This window comes from Sus scrofa, chromosome 6 (genome assembly GCF_000003025.6).
Source record: "Sus scrofa isolate TJ Tabasco breed Duroc chromosome 6, Sscrofa11.1, whole genome shotgun sequence".
NCBI lineage: Eukaryota > Metazoa > Chordata > Mammalia > Artiodactyla > Suidae > Sus > Sus scrofa.
In genome coordinates, this window is record NC_010448.4 from 45,084,659 (window position 1) to 45,104,946 (window position 20,288).

At 50.2% G+C, this 20,288-nt stretch overlaps 2 protein-coding genes across 4 annotated transcripts; both read left to right on the plus strand.

Moving 5' to 3' along the window:
• Nucleotides 1,326-4,934, plus strand: ETV2 (ETS variant 2). Its single transcript, XM_021097205.1, has 6 exons — nt 1,326-2,710; nt 2,804-2,917; nt 3,188-3,247; nt 3,469-3,927; nt 4,369-4,481; nt 4,718-4,934. The coding sequence occupies exons 1-6, from the start codon at nt 2,641-2,643 to the stop codon at nt 4,916-4,918; spliced, it is 1,017 nt and encodes a 338-aa protein (XP_020952864.1). The 5' UTR covers nt 1,326-2,640; the 3' UTR covers nt 4,919-4,934.
• On the plus strand, nt 7,171-18,127 carry COX6B (protein). 3 transcript variants are annotated; one of them, XM_005664497.3, is made up of 4 exons: nt 7,171-7,325; nt 9,055-9,171; nt 11,009-11,109; nt 17,825-18,127. In XM_005664497.3, exons 2-4 carry the CDS (start codon nt 9,066-9,068, stop codon nt 17,876-17,878), a joined length of 261 nt encoding a protein of 86 aa, XP_005664554.1. In that variant the 5' UTR covers nt 7,171-7,325; nt 9,055-9,065; the 3' UTR covers nt 17,879-18,127.

Below are 20,288 nucleotides of genomic sequence, written 5' to 3' on the forward strand. Positions count from 1 at the left end.
CTGGGAGAGGGCTTGGGAGGGAGCCAAGAACAATGCCCAGGCCCCTCTCAGGGAAGCAGGTCACTCAGGAGAGGTATCAAGTTTCTGTGTTCCTGTCTCCCTCCCTGACTGCCTCCTCTGACGTCACATTTTCCAGTCTGGTTAGAGGGATGAGGGCCTCCCTTCAATGGCAGGAAGTGTCCTTCAGCCCCCTTCCCCCACACCTGGGCTGGACCACCCAGCCCCAGAACCCTCAAACCCCTTCTCCACATCACTGGCCCCCCTACTCCTGATCCCCTTCCATTCACTGCAGGCAGGGGAAGAGAGGGCAAGAGGAATGATTCCAGAAGCATTTTTTTTTTCTTTTTTGGTCTTTTTTTAGGGCCGCACCCATGGCATATGGAGGTTCCCAGGCTAGGGGTCAAATTGGAGCTATAGCCACCAGCCTGTGCCACAGCCACAGCAACGCCAGATCCGAGCTGCCTCTGTGATCTATGCCACAGCTGATGGCAATACCAGATCCTTAAACCACTGAGGGAGGCCAGGGATGAAACCCACAACCTCATGGTCCCTAGCTAGATTCATTTCCACTGTGCCACAACGGGAATTCCGGAAAGGAGCGTCTTAAAAAAGATGTGCATTTTAAGTCCTGAGGAGAGAGAAAGATCAATCATGGGGCTGAAAGACAGATGGGCAGAGATGGAGGGGAGGTAGTGAGCAGAGTGAGAGAGATGGGGAGGGAGACAGAGAAAGAGAACTATGGGTCAGAGACAACACAACGGGGAGGGAGGTGGGAAAAAACCCAGAGAAGGAGAGAGACAGGAACACTAAAGACAGAGATGGGGAGGAACTAGGTGTCAAGGCCTTACTGGAGTCAGGCCTGGTACAACAGAGACCCAGGGCCAGAGAGACAGACACACATAAGAGAAGGCAGCTTCAGGGAGAGGAGGCCCAGGCCTGGTGGGGGCACAACCGGGTTAGATCCCTAGGTTAGATGGATGGAGGGCCCGGTGAAGCCAGAGAGCTCTGGCTCAACCAAAGCTGGGTCCATTCCCAGGACCCCCTCAAATACCTACTATGTGACCTGGTGAGTGGCTCTTCCTCTTGAGGCCCAGTTTCCCTTGTGTAACATGGACAGAAGAGGAGTTCTGTTGGGGCTCAGTGGGTTAAGAACCCAACTAGGACCCATGAGGATGCAGGTTGGATCCCTAGCCCTGTTCAGTGGGGTAAGGATCCGGTGTTGCCGTGAGCTGTGATGTAGGTCGCAGATGCAGCTCGGATCCTGCATGGCTGTGGCTGTGGCTGTGGCTGGCAACTGTAACTCTGATTCGATCCCTAGCCCGGGAACTTCCTTACGCAGCGGGTGCAGCTCTAAAAAGAAAAAAAAAAAATTTGCATAAGTGTGTCCCAAATATTGCATGCATGTAAGTATATGTTACAAGTATACATGGGTGGGTTTTTTTGGCTGAGTCATTGGAAACAAATACAGACATCATAACACTTCACTCCTAAATACCTGTTTCATAACCTTATAAAGATAGCTTCCATATCATAATACCATTATCACATCTAAGAAAATGACTAATTATCTCATATTCAGTTCATACTCTAATTTCCTCATGTGCCTAAACTATGACAGCATGGAAGGGCATGATGGATTCTGGAGATGAAGAAAAGTAGGAGGAAACGCACCTCAATTTCCCCTTTCATAAAGTCAGGGTAAGACTAGTACCCACTTCCTAAGAGAATTAAACAAAGGCCCATGGCACAGTTAGTAGCAAGCAATGAGCCCTCAAGAAATGTTAACCATTATTGTCACTGTTGTTATTGTTTATATTGTTGATGTTACTGTCTGCTGAAGCAGCCCCAGAACTTCCTCCTCAAAGCCCTCGAAGGGGAAAACAGCCTGGTGGAAGATCCCAGGTCGACCAACCAACCCCCACCATATCCCCCGCAGGCCCCCTGCGGATTGTGACGTCTGCTGACCAGGGGTCTGGCCGGAAATCCCCCTTCCTGTTGCAGATAAGCCTGGTGCAGCCCAGCTGACCCCAGGCCCTCCTCCCCCATCACCTCCCTTGTCACAGGATCAAGTCCCCAAGCCCCCTTCCCCTCCCCATTCCAGTCAACCCAGAAACACCCCTCTGCACCCCAGGTCATGCCCATCCCATTGTTTCCCAGGCTCCTGCTCAAGTCCAAGACACCCCAAAGCTACCGTGGAGGCTTGAGGCCATCCCAGGGGGCAGAGGTGGGTGGGGAGGGGGTGGCACAGCTTGGCCCCGCCTCGGCCCCTGCAACTTGACCCGGGCTGCGACCCCCGCTCTGACGTCTTGGAAAATTCCCCCCTGCCCAGGCCCCCAGAGGAGGGGGTATGTGGTATGAAATGGGGCTGAGACCCCTGGCTGGGGGCACAGGGATCTGCCAGAGGTGAGCCATGAACAGGGGACTGGAAGACTGGGTGTCTGGGGGCCCTTCCTCCTGGTGAGAGAGAAAAGGACACTGGAGGCCAAGATTCCAGGGTCCTGGGGAAAGAGGGAGCAGAGGCCTGGATTCCTCCATCTGAGGGAAGCAGGGGATGGGGCCCAGACTCCAGGGTCCCCAAGTGTCACCAGCTCACCCTGTGCTTTTTTTTCTTTTGACCCAGAACATTCACTACTGGCATCCATGGACTTGTGGAACTGGGATGAAGCATCGCCACAGGAAGTGCCCCTGGGGAACAGACTGTCAGGGCTGGGTAGGCTGCTGGGCTGAGGCCATGTGTGTGGGGAGCTTGCCCAGGTGGGAGCATCCACCGACCCTGACGGGGCTCTAACCTTACTGCTTGCAGAAGGAGCTGAATTCGACTTCTATTTCCCTGAACTGGCACTCCCAGGGGACAGGCTGACAGCGGAGACATACTGGAAAACTGGCTGTGGGCTGGGACCTCAGGGTGCTGGAGAAGGTGAGAGGCTGGGCTCCTAGGTCTGTGGGAGGAAGGGGGAGTGCCTGGATTCCCCGGGTTGAACTGGGAGAGGGATGTGGGCTTGAACTCCAGAGCTTGGAGGAGGAGGAGGAGGGGGCCAGGGTCCTGAGTCCTAGGCTTGAGTGAGTAGGGGCTGGGGTCACAACTCTCGTCCCGAACAAATAAAGAGCGCAGGTGAGTGGCTGAGGGGAGTCTGTAGCCACTGTGCACACCCCTCCCTAAACTCAGCTTCATCCTTATCTGTCCCAGGGATTCCACAGCCGGACTGGGTCTCCGCATTACCGAACCCAGAAGCTCCATGGGGCGCGGGTGAGTGTCTCCCACAGTAACTGGAGGTTTCGATTCCGCGATCTTGGAGGGGGAACGGGACTAGGACGGGGATGCCGGTGTCCTCAAGGTGGCAGGTCCTAGATCCGGGAGCGTGGGGCCCCAGGCGCCAAGGCTGAGAGCTTTGACTCCTAGAACCCCCGAGGGGGCAGGGGATCGGGACACCTGGGCTCCTCTCACTTGGGGTCCGTTCGTCCTCACAGAACCCGTCCCTCAGGCTCTTCCGTGGTCCGGAGATTGGACAGACCTGCCGTACAGCGGCTCGGTCCCTTGGAGCCGGGTCTCCCAGGCCCTGGGCCCCGCCCCCTTGGCTGGCTCGGAAGAGGCAGCCAGCGGAAACAGTGCCACCTCCGCTGAAGGTGCCAACTCTTGGTCGCGCGCCCCGGTCGCCGCCAGCTCCACCAGCTGGGACTCTTCTATTGGCCCTGACGGCGCCACCTACTGGGACAAGGGCCTCTGCGGCGAGCCGCGCGCGGACTCTGCCACTCCGTGGGGCGGGCCTTCAGGCTCGGACTATACCACCTCCTGGGACTGGGGGCTGCACACGGATTGCACCACCTCTTCAAAGGAGTACCAGGGTTCAGATCTCACCACTTCCTCCGTACCGAGCCAGCAGTCGGACCGTGCAACCTTAGCTCATTATCCCAAGACGAACCACCGAGGTGAGGTTCCCGAGACTTTGTCCCCAGGGAGAGGACCCGGAGTCTAACGAGGCGGGGCCTAGGCGCCTTAGGGGAGGGACCTGGGAAACTGGCAGGGCTCCAGAGGGGAGGGGACCGTGCCCTTGCTCCTGGGTCTTGAGGGAGGAGAGGACTGAGACACTGGCCGTCTTCTGGGAAGCAAGGGACGAGGACCAAGGCTCCTGGATTAAGTGAGAAGAAAGGGATGAGGGTCTGGCTGCCTAGATTTCCAAGGTGGGGCAGCCAAACTCCTTAATCTTAGAGATGGGAGTCCCGGATGCCTGGGTCCCCGAGGCCAACTCTTGGGTCCCTTATATCCGGACTTGTTGGTCCCGAGGAGGAGAGGATCCGGACTCCTGGGTCATCGAAACGACATGATCTGGGACCAGGGAACCTGAGTGTTCACGTGCCCCCACCCCGCAGGTCCCATTCAGCTGTGGCAGTTCCTCCTGGAGCTGCTCCACGACGGGACGCGTAGCAGCTGCATCCGCTGGACGGGCAACAGCCGCGAGTTCCAACTGTGCGACCCCAAAGAGGTGGGGCAGCTTCCCACCCCGGCCAAGTCCGGTCCCTGTCTGCTAGTGATCCCTTAGCCTCGCCATTCGCTTTGCCTAGCGCTAGGCCCCGCCCCCCGCCTCGCCCTCATCTCAACTCTGCTCCGCCCCGACTAAGCACTGTGCAGACTCTACCAGGACCCCCCCCCCCCCACGCCCATCTGTTGTCAAGGCGAGCCCCTCCCGCCCTCTCGGACTAAGCCGGGCCTCCCAACTAGGTGGCGCGGCTGTGGGGCGAACGCAAGAGGAAGCCCGGCATGAATTATGAGAAGCTGAGCCGAGGCCTGCGTTACTACTACCGCCGCGACATCGTGCTCAAGAGCGGGGGGCGCAAGTACACGTACCGCTTCGGAGGCCGAGTGCCAGGCCTAGCCTATCCCGACCGCATGGGGGACGGACAGGGAGCAGCGACCCAATAAAAATATCTGGTCAAGCCTTGTTGCCAGTGCTGTTTGCATCCTTCCCACTGGTACCGACTAGATCCTCCAGGAAACCTGTGCTCACCACCACACCCACATCGTTCCCCGCTTCCACCCCTGTGATCCCAAGTCACACCGTGACCAAAACAGACACAGGACCCTTAGGGGACCTACTGTGTGTTCACTGTGTGGTGGGCCATGCAGAGGAATCAAATTCAGTAGCCACTGGCCTGCCTGCTTTGTGCCTGCCCTGTACTGGGACTTGTACATGAAACAGACACAATCAATAACTTTCGAATTTACCCACTGTGTCCCCCTTTGAGAGGACTCAAGATTCCAAAGAGGGCTTACTGTGTACCCTCCCTGTGCCGGGGCCATCAGCGAATTAGACCTGGTGCTTGCCCCCCCAGTCACCTATTCTGTTTTCCTACTTCAAGCTAAGGGCCATAGAACTTAGATCCCAAGGAAAGTCTACCCTGTTCTGGGAACAACTGAGCGCTTAAAGAGAGCCTACTGTAGGCCATGCTGGGGATTCAGTAATGACCAAGACAACCTGGAACCCTGCCCTTAGAGAGTTCACAGTCCAGTGGGGAGACAAAATCATTACCAGATGGCAGGGACAACCCACCGTGGTCAGGGCTGGGATGGGAAACACAGAGGGTGGGGGTGTGGGTGTGGGTTGTTCTCGGGGAAGACTTCCTGGACCAAAAAATAGCTGATATGAGAAGTCAGGTGGGCAAAGAATGTTCCAATGGGAGGAAACAGCATAATCAAAGGCCTGGAGGTAGGCCTCACATCACTATTCAAAGACCAAAAATATCAATGTGACGGAGTCCCGTCATGGCTCAGTGGTTAACGAATCCAACTAGGAACCATGAGATTGCGGATTCAATCCCTGGCCTCGCTCAGTGCATTAAGGATCTGGTGTTGCTGTGAGCTGTGGTGTAGGTCACAGATGCGGCTCAGATCCCACATTGCTGTGGCTCTGGCGTAGGCTGGTGGCTACAGCTCCGATTAGACCCCTAGCCTGGGAACCTCCATATGCTGTGGGAGCGGCCCAAGAAATGGCAAGAAGACAAAAAAAAAAACAAAAAAAGTATATATTTATATATATATATCTCAACGTGGCTGGAGGGAGGACCATGGGTCAGTTCACAAAGGATCTGCGGACAACTATAAATATAATAAAATTCATTGAATTAAAAAAAAAAAGGATCTGTGAACCATATTAAGGAGCCTGGACTTTGTTAGAGGGTTTGGGGGGGGGGTTAAACAAAGAAATTTGGGCTTTAGGAAGATCTCATTGAAAGGGATGAATGCAGGCATGTAAACAAATAATTACAATCCTGATGAACACAGAATGCAGGAGGCCCCCAATCCAGTTAAGCCTGACACTGCCAAGTATTTTATTGGGTGGCTACTTGCTCTCCGTCCCCCATGCAGTTAGGATGGTGTAGGCCTGGTACGCAGCCTCCAAAACATAATGTGCCTTCTAAGGTTTGGGGAAACATGATAATAAGCAGGAAGATGGAGTCTGGGCATTCCTCATATAGGGATGAACGACCCTGGGAGAAAGAATGGCTTGTTTTTAATTCCTTAAGAATGATTTGTTTGCAATCCCCAGTAATTGAATTTCCAATTGGAAGTTCCAATTTTCTTTTCTTTTTTGCTTTTTAGGGCCGCACTGGTGGCATATGGAGATTCCTAGGCTAGAGGTCCAATTGGAGTTGCAACCGCCGTCCTAGCCACAGCCATAGCAACGCAGGATCCAAGCGTTGTCTGTGACCTACACCACAGCTCACCGCAACGCTGGATCCTCAACCCACTGAGCAAGGCCAGGGATCGAATCCGCAACCCCATGGTTCCTAGCTGGATTTTTTTCCTCTGTGCCATAACGGGAACTCCTGGAAATTCCAATTTTCCAATTGACCCAGTAATAATCATAACGAGAATAGGGATTTTTGTGTTTTCTTCAGCTATGCGTCCCAACACTTAATAGAAATATTTGGCACAGAGTAAACGTTCAATAAATGATTATTGCATGAATAAGAGTATTTCCGTTGGGATAGTTTCTCCACAGGGGGACTCTCCCTCCAGGACAGGACCCTGAGCCCTTCTCTCTCGGTAAGGACGGGGAGGAGACGAGACTGCGCCCACGGCTTGGAACCGCTTCAGCTCACGATTGGGCTGGGAGTGAGGACGAACAGGCATTCGGACCAATAGAAGGTCGGAGTTCTCTTGCATGGGCGTGGCCTAAGTGCTTCTGGACCAGCCCAGCCCCGCGGAAGACTCCCTTGTACCGCGTCTCGTCCCGCTTCCGGCCGGTCTTTATTCCGCTTCCGGTCCGACGCCGGCGTCTTTGCTGAGGGTCACATTGAGCTTCCAGCGGTTTCAGGCGCGACTCTAGGTGAGTGTCGAGGCCTCGGGGGCCTGGAATCCCAGCCTGGGGACTCAAGAGTCCGACCCTTGCTTCCCAGGGAATGAGATGAGGTTTCCGGCCGACGGCAGCAGGCCTCCCGGGCCCGGGGGGGTCTCTTCAAGTTAATAGTCGTAGCTAACGATTATTTAGTTTTTCCTCAATGCCTGGAACATTCCAGGCGACTTACATTGATTCATTTAATCCTCCCTCCAGCTCTATGAGGTAGGGCCTGTGATTATCCCTTTTTGACAGGGAGGCAACCGCAGTTCAGACAGTAAGCGGTTTAGCCAGAGGTCAGGATTTGGACCTAGTAGTTTGCACTGCAGGGCTTTTAATCACCAGATGTACCCCCTGTGGTTTGCCTGGGCTGTGGCATGGCTTCTTGGTGTCTGGCGCCTCCACCCCCTTAGACGTTGGAGGGGCCACAGCGGTACTCCCAGTCTACCGCACTCCTGAAATCGGGTGGATCTCGCTTCCAAAATAATTCTTCCGATCGTGTGTGTGTCCCAGCTGCTGGAGTTCCAGATAGCCCCGCTCCCGGAAAGACTCCATTTCGATGGCCCCGATCCCTACCACTACCTTGAGTCGCTTGGATTTAACATCAGTCCACTCACCTCTATGTAATCCCAGGACTTCTCTAATCATCTGGAATAGAGGCAATTTCTTTCAGGTTCCCTGACGAAAACTGTATCACCTCATTAGAAATTCTGTCATAGGTTTTTAACTCTGGGTTCACAGAATCCATAGAATTCAAGGGGTTCTAGTTCTTGAATGGGGGAAATTTTACATCTATATTTTTACTAATCTCTTATTGAAATGTAGCGTTTCCTTCAGTTAGGAGTGGAGGCAGTGGCCATAGTCGTATTAGCATCATTAAAACCACAGGTCATCTTATATCCCATTACAGTTGTAGATGTCACAAAATATCATTTTCATTCCTTTTTTTTAAGGCTGCCCCCAGGGCATATGGAAGTTCCCAAGCTGGGGGGGTGGAATCGGAGCTGCAGCTGCCAGCCTACACCACAGCCATAGCAGCTCAGGATCCTTAACCCACTGAGCAATGCCAGGAATCAAATCCACATCCTCATAGATTCTAGTGGGGTTCGTTACCACTGAGCCACCACGGGGACTCCCTCACTCATGACTATTTCGAAATTGTGTAGTTAAGTCCTCAGCTGCATATAACGGTTTTCTTTGTGATCCTTTGCAACTTCTAAATACATTTAAACATATTCTGAGAAAGGGTTCATTAGATCCCTGGGGAGTTCATGGCAGGGATCAAGATTAAGAACCCCTGCAGTGTAGGTTATGTCAGTGATGGAGTGCAGCTCCACGGCATGTGTGCTCTCTGACCTTGGGATGTCACTTAAACACCCTGTCTCTTTGTGAAACAGTAATAGTAATAGTTCCTGCCTTTTAGAGTGACTGTAGGAATAAAGCATCCTTGCCAATAGTCAGCACTCGGTGAGTGTCAACTAGTGTTATTTTGGGACAGATAAGGCCTGATTTTACCAGAGAGTTGAGCCCCCCACCCCTACCCTGCTGTGACTTCCACACTTTGCGTGTTCTTGCCTGCCTTTCATCTCTGTGTGCATGTTGAAAGGAAGGGGGCCTTGGCCTGGCTTGACTTGGTCACACCCAGCCTGTTCTGCATCCAGCCTCCACTGGGCCTGAGTGGACTGAGAGCCCTACCAGCATCCATTCTCTTTGGCCCCAGGAGTCAGCACTATGGCAGAAGACATCCAGACCAAAATCAAGAACTACCAGACAGCTCCTTTTGACAGCCGCTTCCCCAACCAGAACCAGACCAGGAACTGCTGGCAGAACTACCTGGGTGAGCAGGACATGGGTTGGAGCGGGCGGGGGCAATGTTGACCTTCCCCTGGTCCCACACCTCAAGTCACCTACCTCTTGCCTCCTCCTAGGGGTCCTTCTGCATCCTAGGCCACTTTTATTCTGAACATTCCTACCTTGCAGGGCCCACGCCCCTCCTCACCAGCTGTGTGTTCAAGATCTGGGCCAGTGGCACAAACTTTGGTTCCCGCAATGATTTTGTGTTTTGTTTTGTAAAAAACAAAAGGTTTTTTTTTTTTTTTTTGGCCATGGCATGCAACAGTTTGACGTGGGATATGGGATCGCAGTTCCCAGACCAGGGTTTAAACCCAGGTTGCAGCAGTGAAGCTCTGAGTCCTAACCACTAGACCACCACGAAGCTCCCCCTCGATGGTGTGTGTGTGTGTGTGTGCGCGCGCGTGCGCGTGTGTGCATGCGTGCATGAAATGTACATACATACAGGAGGAACATAAAACATAATGTACAAGTAAATTAATAAACTCGAATTCCCCCATGAAACTGTAATTTGGAAGAAACCTAGATGCTGCCAGCACTCAGAGCTTCCCTGCCTACTGCACTCCCTGTCTTGAAAATAGCGCTCTACCTCCCCACTGAGAGGGCGATCACATTTTGGTTTTATCACCGCTTTTGTCTCTTTGTGAATGTTATAAATACTGTGTGTATTCCTTTGTGTTTGGATTTCTTCAACAGTTTTCAAGATTCATTGATGCTGTGGCATGTATTTTGCTTGCTCTCTCTCTCTCTTTTTTTTTTTTTTTTTTTTTAAGGGCCACCCATGTATATGGAAGCTCAGCCAGGGGTTGAATTGAAGCCACAGCCACAGCAACATGGAATCCAAGCTGCATCTGGGACCTACACTGCAGTTCATGGCAATGCCAAATCCTTAACCCATTGATCAGGGCATCGAACCTGCATCCTCATGAATACTAGTCAGGTTAATTACTGCTGAGCTATAGCAGGAACTCCTATATTTTGCCCATTTTTACTGCTGTACAGTTTTTTGTTTTGTTTTGTCTTTTTGTCTTTTGTTGTTGTTGTTGTTGTTGCTGCTATTTCTTGGGCCGCTCCCGCGGCATATGGAGGTTCCCAGGCTAGGGGTTGAATCGGAGCTGTAGCCACCGGCCTACGCCAGAGCCACAGCAACGCGGGATCCGAGCCGCGTCTGCAACCTACACCACAGCTCACGGCAACGCCGGATCGTTAACCCACTGAGCAAGGGCAGGGACCGAACCCGCAACCTCATGGTTCCTAGTCGGATTCGTTAACCACTGCGCCACGACGGGAACTCCCCTACTGTACAGTTTTATATTTTATTCACAGACACATGGTATCCAGTTTGGGGTTCAAGAATCACGCTTGTATAGACATGCTTATAAATGTAATTTGGTATCCACGTGAATGCTTTTCTCTCTAGGGAGTGTGCCTAGGAGTGTAATACATGGAGTAATTTTTAGATTAATTTTTAGATTAATTTCCTACTGGTTTTAATAAATCAGACCATCCCCCTCATGTCCTCTCTAGGATGCCAGCGTCTCAGCATCAAGCCATTTTTCCCTTTCCTTGCCCCAGTTCTGGACTTGCATAATTTCCACACCTGCCTTTCACGTGGCCCTATCATTCCTGACCCCAGAATTTTCAAATTGAACAGTAGTTCTTTAGCAGCTGCACGTGTAAGGGTATGCTTTCTTTGTGAAACTTGGGGGGTGGGGTGAGGATTGTGCATAACTGGTTGTGAAGTAAAAAGTATTTCTTTGAGTTTTGATCAGAAATGTGTTCCAGCCTTGGTCTAGACTGACCCTGATCCCCTTTCTTCACAGACTTCCACCGCTGTGAGAAAGCAATGACTGCTAAAGGGGGTGACGTCTCCGTGTGCGAATGGTACCGGCGTGTGTACAAGTCTCTCTGCCCCATATCCTGGGTATGTGTCTCCTCCTGGGGCCTTTGGGACACTGGGGTGAGGTCTTAGCAGAGGGGAGTGTGATGACTTGGTGGCAGCTCATCTATGAGAGGCAGAGAGAGGACAAGGCATCACACTGACCATGGACACGGCGGCCTTGTCTTCTTCCTGGAATTGCCTCCCTTTCCTCCTTGCACTGATGCTCAACCAGCCAGGCTCTCAGCCAAGACAACCAGATGTGTCTTGCCCCGGCACTCTACACGGCCCTGTCCCTCTGGAGCTCAGCATCACTATCTTTTGGAATCAATCTTTTTTGGGGCAGGGGGATCCCACCCAAGTCGCTGCAGTGACAGCATAGATCCTTACCCCCACTGAGCTGCAGGAGAACTCTGTCCTTTTTTCATGTGGACATTTCCAAATAAAGTCAAAGTAGAATAAATCAGTGATTCCCCCAAATGTACCCATCATCCAAACTGAATAGTTTCTTTTTTTGTTTTGCTTTTTTTAATTCTTTTTTTTTTTGAATTATGATTACACACTTGAGTTTTTATAGATTCAATGTAATTCATTCAATTATACTTTTTTTTTTTTTGGTCTTTTTAGGGCCGTACCCATGACATATGGACGTTCCCAGGCTAGGAGTCAAATTGGAGCTATAGCCACAGCCACAGCAACACCAGATCCTTAACCCACTGAATGAGGCCAGGGATTGAACCTGCATCCTCATGGATGCTAGTCAGATTCATTTCCATTGGGCCATGATGGGAACTCCCAAACTGAATAGTTTAAAGATTTTTTTTCCCCTTTCCTTCACATATCCCTTTTCTTTTTCTTCCTCCTTTTGCTGAAGTATTCTGAAGCAAATATCAGATGTGTCATTTCACACCTATCTACAGTATACATCTCTAAAAAATAGGGATGCAATAGGGCAGTCCTTTTTTTTTTTTTTTTTTTAATTTTTTTTTTTGTCTTTTTGTCTTTTTCTTTGTTGTTGTTGTTGTTGCTATTTCTTGGGCCGCTCCCGCGGCATATGGAGGTTCCCAGGCTAGGGGCCAATCGGAGCTGTAGCCACAGGCCTACGCCAGAGCCACAGCAACGCGGGATCCGAGCCGCGTCTGCAACCTACACCACAGCTCACGGCAACGCCGGATCGTTAACCCTCTGAGCAAGGGCAGGGACCGAACCCGCAACCTCATGGTTCCTAGTCGGATTCGTTAACCACTGCGCCACGACGGGAACTCCAGGGCAGTCCTTTTAAACTTGTTGCTACTATTTAATATCCTCTGTCATACCCTCTTTTTAAAAAAAATTTATTTTTATTTATTTGGGACAGGGTACACTCACAACCTGCAGAAGTTCCCAAGCCAGGAATCAGATTCGCACCACAGTATTGACCTGAGCCACTGCAGTCAACACGCCAGATCCTTAATCCACTGCACCACACAGGAACTCCCCCTTTAAAAAAAAAAAAAAAAAAAAAATTACTCTATTTCATCAAAGACCCCATTGACTACAAGAAGCAGCAAGAGATGTTTGGATCTTTTTTTCCCTTTCTTTTTCTTTCTTGCTTTTTTTTTTTAAATGCTGGAAATGAATGTAATAAGCATGCTAATTTTGGAGATGCTAAAGTGGAAAAACCATGTGTCCTAAAATCAGAATATGATAGTATTTCAAAAGTAATAGTGCTCACTTTACAAATGTAAGCAATACCAGTAAAATAAAAAGTAGGAGTCGGATTGTGCTCCCTAGTCTCCCTCCCGAGATAACTACTGTCAGCCGATTCCTTTCCTCTGTGTACATTTGTCATACATGAGCCTGTGGAACTCTCGGCGTGGATGATCATACTCTATAGTTTGTTCTCTGACTTGCATTGACTTATTAGTGTGTCTTGGAACCTTTTTTTTTTAATGGCAGTGCATGTACACAGATCTGCCTCATTTGTTTTAATAACTTACAGATGCTTTTATTTACCTTTGACCCTTCTGTGGAGATTCTGTTCTAATTTTTCAGTATTTTAAATATCCTTGATGTATATCTTTGGGGCTTATTTCTCGAGAACAAATTGCCTCAGTGCACTCCTTCTCAGCCCAGTCGGTTTTCCTCCCACCTCTGGCCACGCTCTCTCAAGTGCCTTGAGTACCCTCTCTCCTCCCAGGATTTCTCCTTGGCCCTGCGTGAGCTTGGGTTTCACATTTGTGATCCCATACTACCCCCCACTCCAGCCTCAGGGCCTGCACCGGGGGTGTGCTGGACAGGGCGCTAGGAAGTGTGCCTCCAGTCCTGGTGCTGCCCCGTGCCCCAGGCTCTGGGACCTGGGCCTGCCCTTAGCTGGGGAGCTTCAGGTTGTGCGGGTCCTCTCCTCGGGTGCCTGCTGTGTCTGACTTCTTAGGGCTGGATATGAGTGCACGCGATACCCAGCAGCCCCAGTAGCTTTATTCCAGAGATGTGGTGAAGTAAAAATAAGTATTTTTGTTATTGCTGTTGTTTGTTTTTTATAAGCAATATAAGCATTTCACAGAAACTTAAGAAGTAGAGGAAGGGGCAGAAAATTATTCCTCATCCTCCTCACCTAAGTGGTAATAACATCTTTTAGGTGTTTCTTGTGTGTTTTTAAAAATTAGTCTCTAGTTCCAGTATGTGTGTTTGGGAGAGATGGGTCTGGGAGTCCAGCACACAGAAGTTCCCAAGCCAGGGATCAAACCCAAGCCGTAGCAGTGACAGTGCCATAAGCACTAGGCCACCAGGGAACTCCCCACCACTTTCCTTATATGAGCATCTGAAACATTTTTTCCAATCATCTTTTATTTTCCAGTTTTAAAAAATTTTTAGTTTTCTCATGAAAAGGTGGCTTTTTGTATATCTTCAAAATGAGAGATTTATATAATGTAGAAGGTGAAAAAACCTCCTAAGTTTAAACCCCTTCTATGTCCAAAGTTAACTTCCCTTAGTAATTTGGTTTAAATCTTCCACTTTTCTGTGTGTGTAGGTATAAGTGTATGTTCATTGTATGTTCATATACTTTTAAAAAATGCAGATGTGGGAGTTCCCGTCATGGCTCAGTGGTTAACGAATCCAACTAGGAACCATGACGTTGTGGGTTCGATCCCTGGCCTTGCTCAGTGGGTTAAGGATCCGGCATTGCCACGAGCTGTGGTATAGGCCACAGACGCGGCTTGAATCTGGCATTGCTGTGGCTTTGGCGTAGGCCGGTGCCTACAGCTCCGATTCGACCCCTAGCCTGGGAACTTCCATATGCCACAGGAGCGGCCCTAGAAAAGGCAAAAAAAAAAAAAAAAAAAAAAAAAAAAGATGTGGATCATACTCCAGATACTGGTTGGTTCTTGCCTTCCGCCACCACACCCACAGCATATGGAAGTTACCAGGCCAGGGGTCAAATCCAAGCTAGAGCTACAACCCACACCACAGCTGCAGCAGTGCTGTATCCTTAACCCAGTGTGCCACAGCAGGAACTCCACTCTGGGCTTTTTTACTTGCATTGTGTACCTATTTTCATGGCAGTACAACCTTGTCAATTTTGGGGTAATCATTGTCTTTAATGGTTAAGAAAATGCCTTTCCGGAGTTCCTGTCGTGGCGCAGTGGTTAACAAATCCGACTAGGAACCATGAGGTTGCGGGTTCGGTCCCTGCCCTTGCTCAGTGGGTTAACGATCCGGCGTTGCCGTGAGCTGTGGTGTAGGTTGCTCGGATCCTGCGTTGCTGTGGCTCTGGTGTAGGCCGGTGGCTACAGCTCCGATTCGACCCCTAGCCTGGGAACCTCCATATGCCGCAGGAGCGGCCCAAGAAATAGCAAAAAGATTAAAAAAAAAAAAAAAAAAAAGAAAATGCCTTTCTCCTTGAGCTAAACTCAGTCTTTTTTCACTATTTTAAATGATACCGCAGTGTACAGTTCCGTTGCAGGAAGTGTTTTGCCCTCTGTGTGAATGTTTCCTTTGTTTCCTTTCCATGAAATGAGATTTTGGGGCAAAGACTAATTTGCCTAAGGATCAGACCAGCCTATCCAAAAGGTGTTGGGAGTTGTCTTGTGGCACAGTGGGTTAAGGACCCAGTGTTGTCACTGTAGTGGCTCTGGTCACTGCTGTGGCTCAGGTTTTGTGCCTGGTCCAGGAACTCCACATGCCACGGGCACAGTGAAAAAAAAAAAAGGTTGGTGGTTCTGTAAAATGGTCCAGTCACTTTTGAGGTCAGTCCTGAGGCAGGATCTTTCAAAATGGAAAAAAAAAAAAAAAGACATACTCTAGATATGGGCAATTTTGCACGTGCACATCCTACAAAAATGTTAATGTACAAAAATGACAAGATATACAGAGTTGTTTGTAATGGGGAACATTCAGAAACAACCTAAGTTAGGGAGTTCCGTTGTGGCTCAGTGGATTAAGAATCTGACATGGTGTCCATGAGGATGGGGGTTCAGTCCCCCGCCTCGCTCCGTGGGTTAAGGATCTGACATTGCTGTGAGCTGCAGTATAGGTCGCAGATGCAGCTCACATCTGGTGTTGCTGTGGTATTGGCCAGCAGCTGCAGCTCCAATTCGATCCCTGGGCTGGGAAATTCCATGTGCCACAGGAGCGACCCTGAAAAGAAAAAAAAAAAAAATCATACCTTTTAAATAAAAGAGGAAAGAACACAAGTTAGAAGAAAGATGGGAATTATGGTATATTTATCTTAATCTGTGTGACAGATTACAGAAGGGGCTCTATGACCTGTGGAAAAAGCAAGTTGCAATATAATCTATATAGTATGGCCCAGTTTACATATTTTTTATGTTTATGTTTTTGATTTTGTTTTTTTCTTTTTTGGCCACTCTGTGGCACATGAAGTTCCCTGGGCCAGGAATCAGATCATGTCTGAGCCACAGTTGCAACCTACACCCCAGCTGTGGCAACACACATCCTTCAACCCACTGTGCCAGGCTGGGATTGAACCTGTTCCCCAGTGCTCCAGAGATACTGCCAATTCCTTTGCGCCACAGAGGAACTCCAGCTTTTGAGTATGGAGCGTTTTTATTTTTTCTTTTTAGGGCTGCAGGGCTGCACCTGCGGCATATGGAAGTTCCCAGCCTAGGAGTGGAATCGGAGCTGCAACTACAAGCCAGTGCCACAGCCACAGCAGTGCCAGATCCAAGCCACATCTGTGATCTCTGCTGCAGCTTGTGGCAGTGCCAAATCCTTAACCCATTGAGTGAGGCCGGGAATCAAATCTGGATCCTCACAGACACTGCTGTGTTCCTAACCTGCCGAGCCACAACAAGAACTCCAGTACAGAGCATTTGTGATGTGTGTGTAAATAGGCACTTACTGTGGGCCAGCTACTTTGTAAGTGCTTTATATCATAAGGACAGACATAACAAAAAACAGGATGAGACAGGTACTGTTATCAGTATCCTCATTTTACAAAATCGGAAACTGAGGCCCTGAAAGGTTGAGCAGTTTGCCCGAGGTCATGCAGCTAGAAAGTGATGGATCAGGGATTCAGATTCAGTCTTCCTTATCCACTGTCTCTAATATATCGCCTGTAAAGGTGAACGTGTGTGTGTGTGTGTGTGTGTGTGTGTGTGTGTGTATAAAAATGAACATGTGTCTAGCCACCTGTAGGAAGGTCAGCAAGTTGCAGAGTGTTAACCTCTGGGGAGCGTTTCCATAATTTTTTAAAAATACATATGCATTAAAAAAAAAAAAGATGTATGGAGTTCCCATAGTGGCGCAGTAGTTAATGAATCTGACTAGGAACCATGAGGTTGAGGGTTGGATCCCTTGCCCCGCTCAGTGGGTTAACGATTGGGCGCTGCCATGAGCTGTGGTGTAGATTGCAGACGCGGCTCGGATCCCGTGTTGCTGTGGCTCTGGTGTAGGCCGATGGCTATAGCTCCCTTTCGACCCCTTGCCTGGGAAACTCCATATGCCTCCAGAGTGGCCCAAGAAATGGCAAAAAGATTAAAAAAAAAAAAAAAAAAAAAAAAAAAGAATGCAAAGATGCATGGGAGTTCCCATTGTGGCACAGCGGAAACGAATCCAACTAGTAACCATGAGGTTGTGGGTTCAATTCCTGGCCTAGCTCAGTGGGTTAAGGATCTGGCATTGCTCTGAGCTGTGATGTAGGTCACAGATGAAGCTTGGATCCTGCGTTGCTGTGGCTGTGGTATAGGCAGGCAGCTGTAGTTCAATTCAGCCCTTAGCCTGGGAAGCTCCATATGCCACAGGTGTGGCCCTTAAAAAAAAAAAAAAAGTATGCATATATACATCTGTGAGTGAGAGTAACATCCCACTCTTATCTGGTTTGGACTTTTTGCACTTGATTCCATGTGTTGGAGATCCATTCCTGCCAGAGCGTAGATCAGCCTTTTTTTTTTCTTCCCACAGCTGTCTGGTATTCCTTCTTTCTTCTCTTCTGACAAACATCATTGAGGGTTGAACTCTGGGGTTTCTGAATCAGGGCAGAGTCACCCTCTTGGAGCTCTGTACAGTCACAGCTCTGCCGTGAGTCTGCCCGTTATTCCCCCGCCCTCCACCCCATCCCCTCAGTGGGTTAGCTCATTCAGGACAGTGACTCTTGGCCTTCTGGGTCTTTACTGGCTCCCCAGCTCCTGGAGCAGTTGCCAGTAGTGGCACATAGCAGGTACTGGGGTTCCTTGTTGACTGCAAAATGAGGAAGACAGAGAAGTCCACCCTTCCGCTCTCCCCGTGGAGGAATGAAGTAACACTGGCTGTGTTTCCACAGGTGTCAGCCTGGGATGACCGCCGGGCGGAAGGCACGTTTCCTGGGAAGATCTGAACTGGCCCCCCCACCTCATCTGTCCTCCGTCCTTCTCCACAGGGTGGTGCAGGGGGACCTGGATTCATGGTGATTCCCACCCTGAGATCCTGAATCATGGTTTAACTAATAATAAATACTCACTGGAAAAGTGTAAAGCTGTGTACGTGTAAAATAGCTGGATGATGGGGTGGAGGTTGAGGTGGGACTGAATTCAGGGTGCTTTTTTCTTTTCTTTAAATTTTTATTTTAATAAACATTGATCACCCATTTTTGCTTTCCTTCTTTTTTTTTTAGTCTCTTTTGACTCCAGGCTAGGGGTCAGTCAGAGTTGCAGCTTCTGGCCTTCACCACAGCCACAGCAGTGCCAAATCCGAGCCCCATCTTCAACCTATGCTGCAGCTTGTGGCAATGCCGAATCCTTAACCCACTGAGTAAGGATCCTGTATCCTCATGGATACTGGTTGGCTTCTTAACTCGCTGAGCCACAGCAGGAACTCCAAACAAGTTTTGTTTTGTTTTTGCTTTTGTTTTTAGGGCCGCACCCGCTGCATATGGAAGTTCCCAGGCTAGGGGTCGAATTGTAGCTATACCTGCCAGCCTGCACCACAGCTCACGGCAATGCCAGATCCTTAGCCCACTAAGTGAGGCCAAGGATTGAACCTGTGTCTTTGTGGATCCTAGTTGGATCTGTTTCCCCTGTGCCATGATGAGAACTCCAAGAAAAACAACTTTAAATGGAAAGTGGGTTGACTAAAAATCAAATTATCCGTTTTGATTGGAAAACATTTCATGTGTCTTATAAACCAATATCTGGACAGTGCAATTTCATTGTATTTATTATTTCTTTATTTATTCCATATCCTGTGGCATATGGAATTTCTGGGCCAGGGGTCTGCAGCCACGGCAAGGCAGTCCTGCAACATGGAGTTCCCTCCACCAGGGATCAAACCCAAGCCCCAGTTTCGACCTATGCTGCTGGATCTTTAACCCACTGTGCCTGGCTGAGATGGAACCCATCTGGTTGGGCCACAGAAGGAACTCCCAATGCAGGATCCTTTAATTCACTAGCTGGGCCTGGGATTGAACTCAAGCCTCAAAAGTGACCCGAGCTGCTACAGTTGGGATTCTTAATCCACTGCCCCACAGTGGGAACTCTGACAATAGAATCTTAAGTTCATTTGTTTTCCCATTTCTCACACACTGGGAGAACCAAGGCCCAGAGAGAAAGTGCAGCAAATGCCTAGTCCTGAGGTCTGAGGAGTTCTGGGGAACAAGCCAACCATCTTCGCCTGCGGAATCAGCCTTGTGCCGCTAGAGGGCAGCATTAGAGGGACCTTGGGCCTCTTGGCTGCGCAGCTGGTGAGGTGAAGCCTCGAGCTGCACCCGCGGCCAGAAGACATACTTTGCAGACGTCTCTGCACTCCGTTCCCACCACTGACCTGGAAAATGATCTGATGGTACCCATTCTGCAGATGAGCTAATGCACAGACCAGGTCCCGCTGTACGGAGTAGGTGGAACTGGGATTTGAACCTAGGCCTCTTTGATTCCACAGAATGAAGACACTCCCACCCACAGCTCCTTGCTGTGACCCTGCTTTGTCCATGCGTCGCGTGTGTGGTGGTGGGGGGCACTTTTCTCCCACCAGGCCCGTTCAGTCCCTTTTTCTAGCACACTCCCCCGCCCCCACCCTTTGCTCCTTGAACTCTTCTCAAAATTCTCTCACACAGCCCCCTACTTCCATTCTCCTCCTCAACCCAGAGCCCGAGCATCAACATTCCAAGCATCCGTCCCACATGCCTCCCTCCCCCAAATCCCTGCCTCCTCCAGCCGCCCTCCTCTGCTGGCCTCCCGGTCTTGGAGAGGCTAGATCCCCCAGCCAAGGAGGCAGTTCTAGGCTTCAGGAGTCAAGTGTGGGTTTGACTTCGATCTCTCCTCGCCCTCCAGGAAGGCTCTAGTCCTAAGGAGAGACACTGGTGGGGGGGAGGGGGAGGGGAAACCGGGACATTCACCCTCCTACACCGCCCCCTCCACCCTGACAGACTGGGGACCAGAGGTCACTGCACTTCACCCTGCCAAATAGATAGCACAATCTGGAATTTCAGGTCTATAAATCACTTGCAGGGAGAGGGTGCCTCATAAAGCTGTTCTCTACTGGTCAGCCCGCTCTCCTCTCATCCCCTGGTCAGGACCCCCTCCTCGCTTCCAGGAAACTGGCCCAAGGAGGGGCCTGGGCATATATAGGGAGCCACTGTGGGAGGGGCCACCCAGAGAGGCTCCTGGCGGAGAAGGTGAGGAAGGGGTGCTGGCACTCTGCATGGGCATGGGGAGTTGAGGGGGTCTGAGGCTCAGGGAAGGCCAGCCCTGAGCTCTGGCTGGTGACTGCTCCACCTGAGCCTCTGTTTCCTCTTCTGTAAAATGGCCCACTGT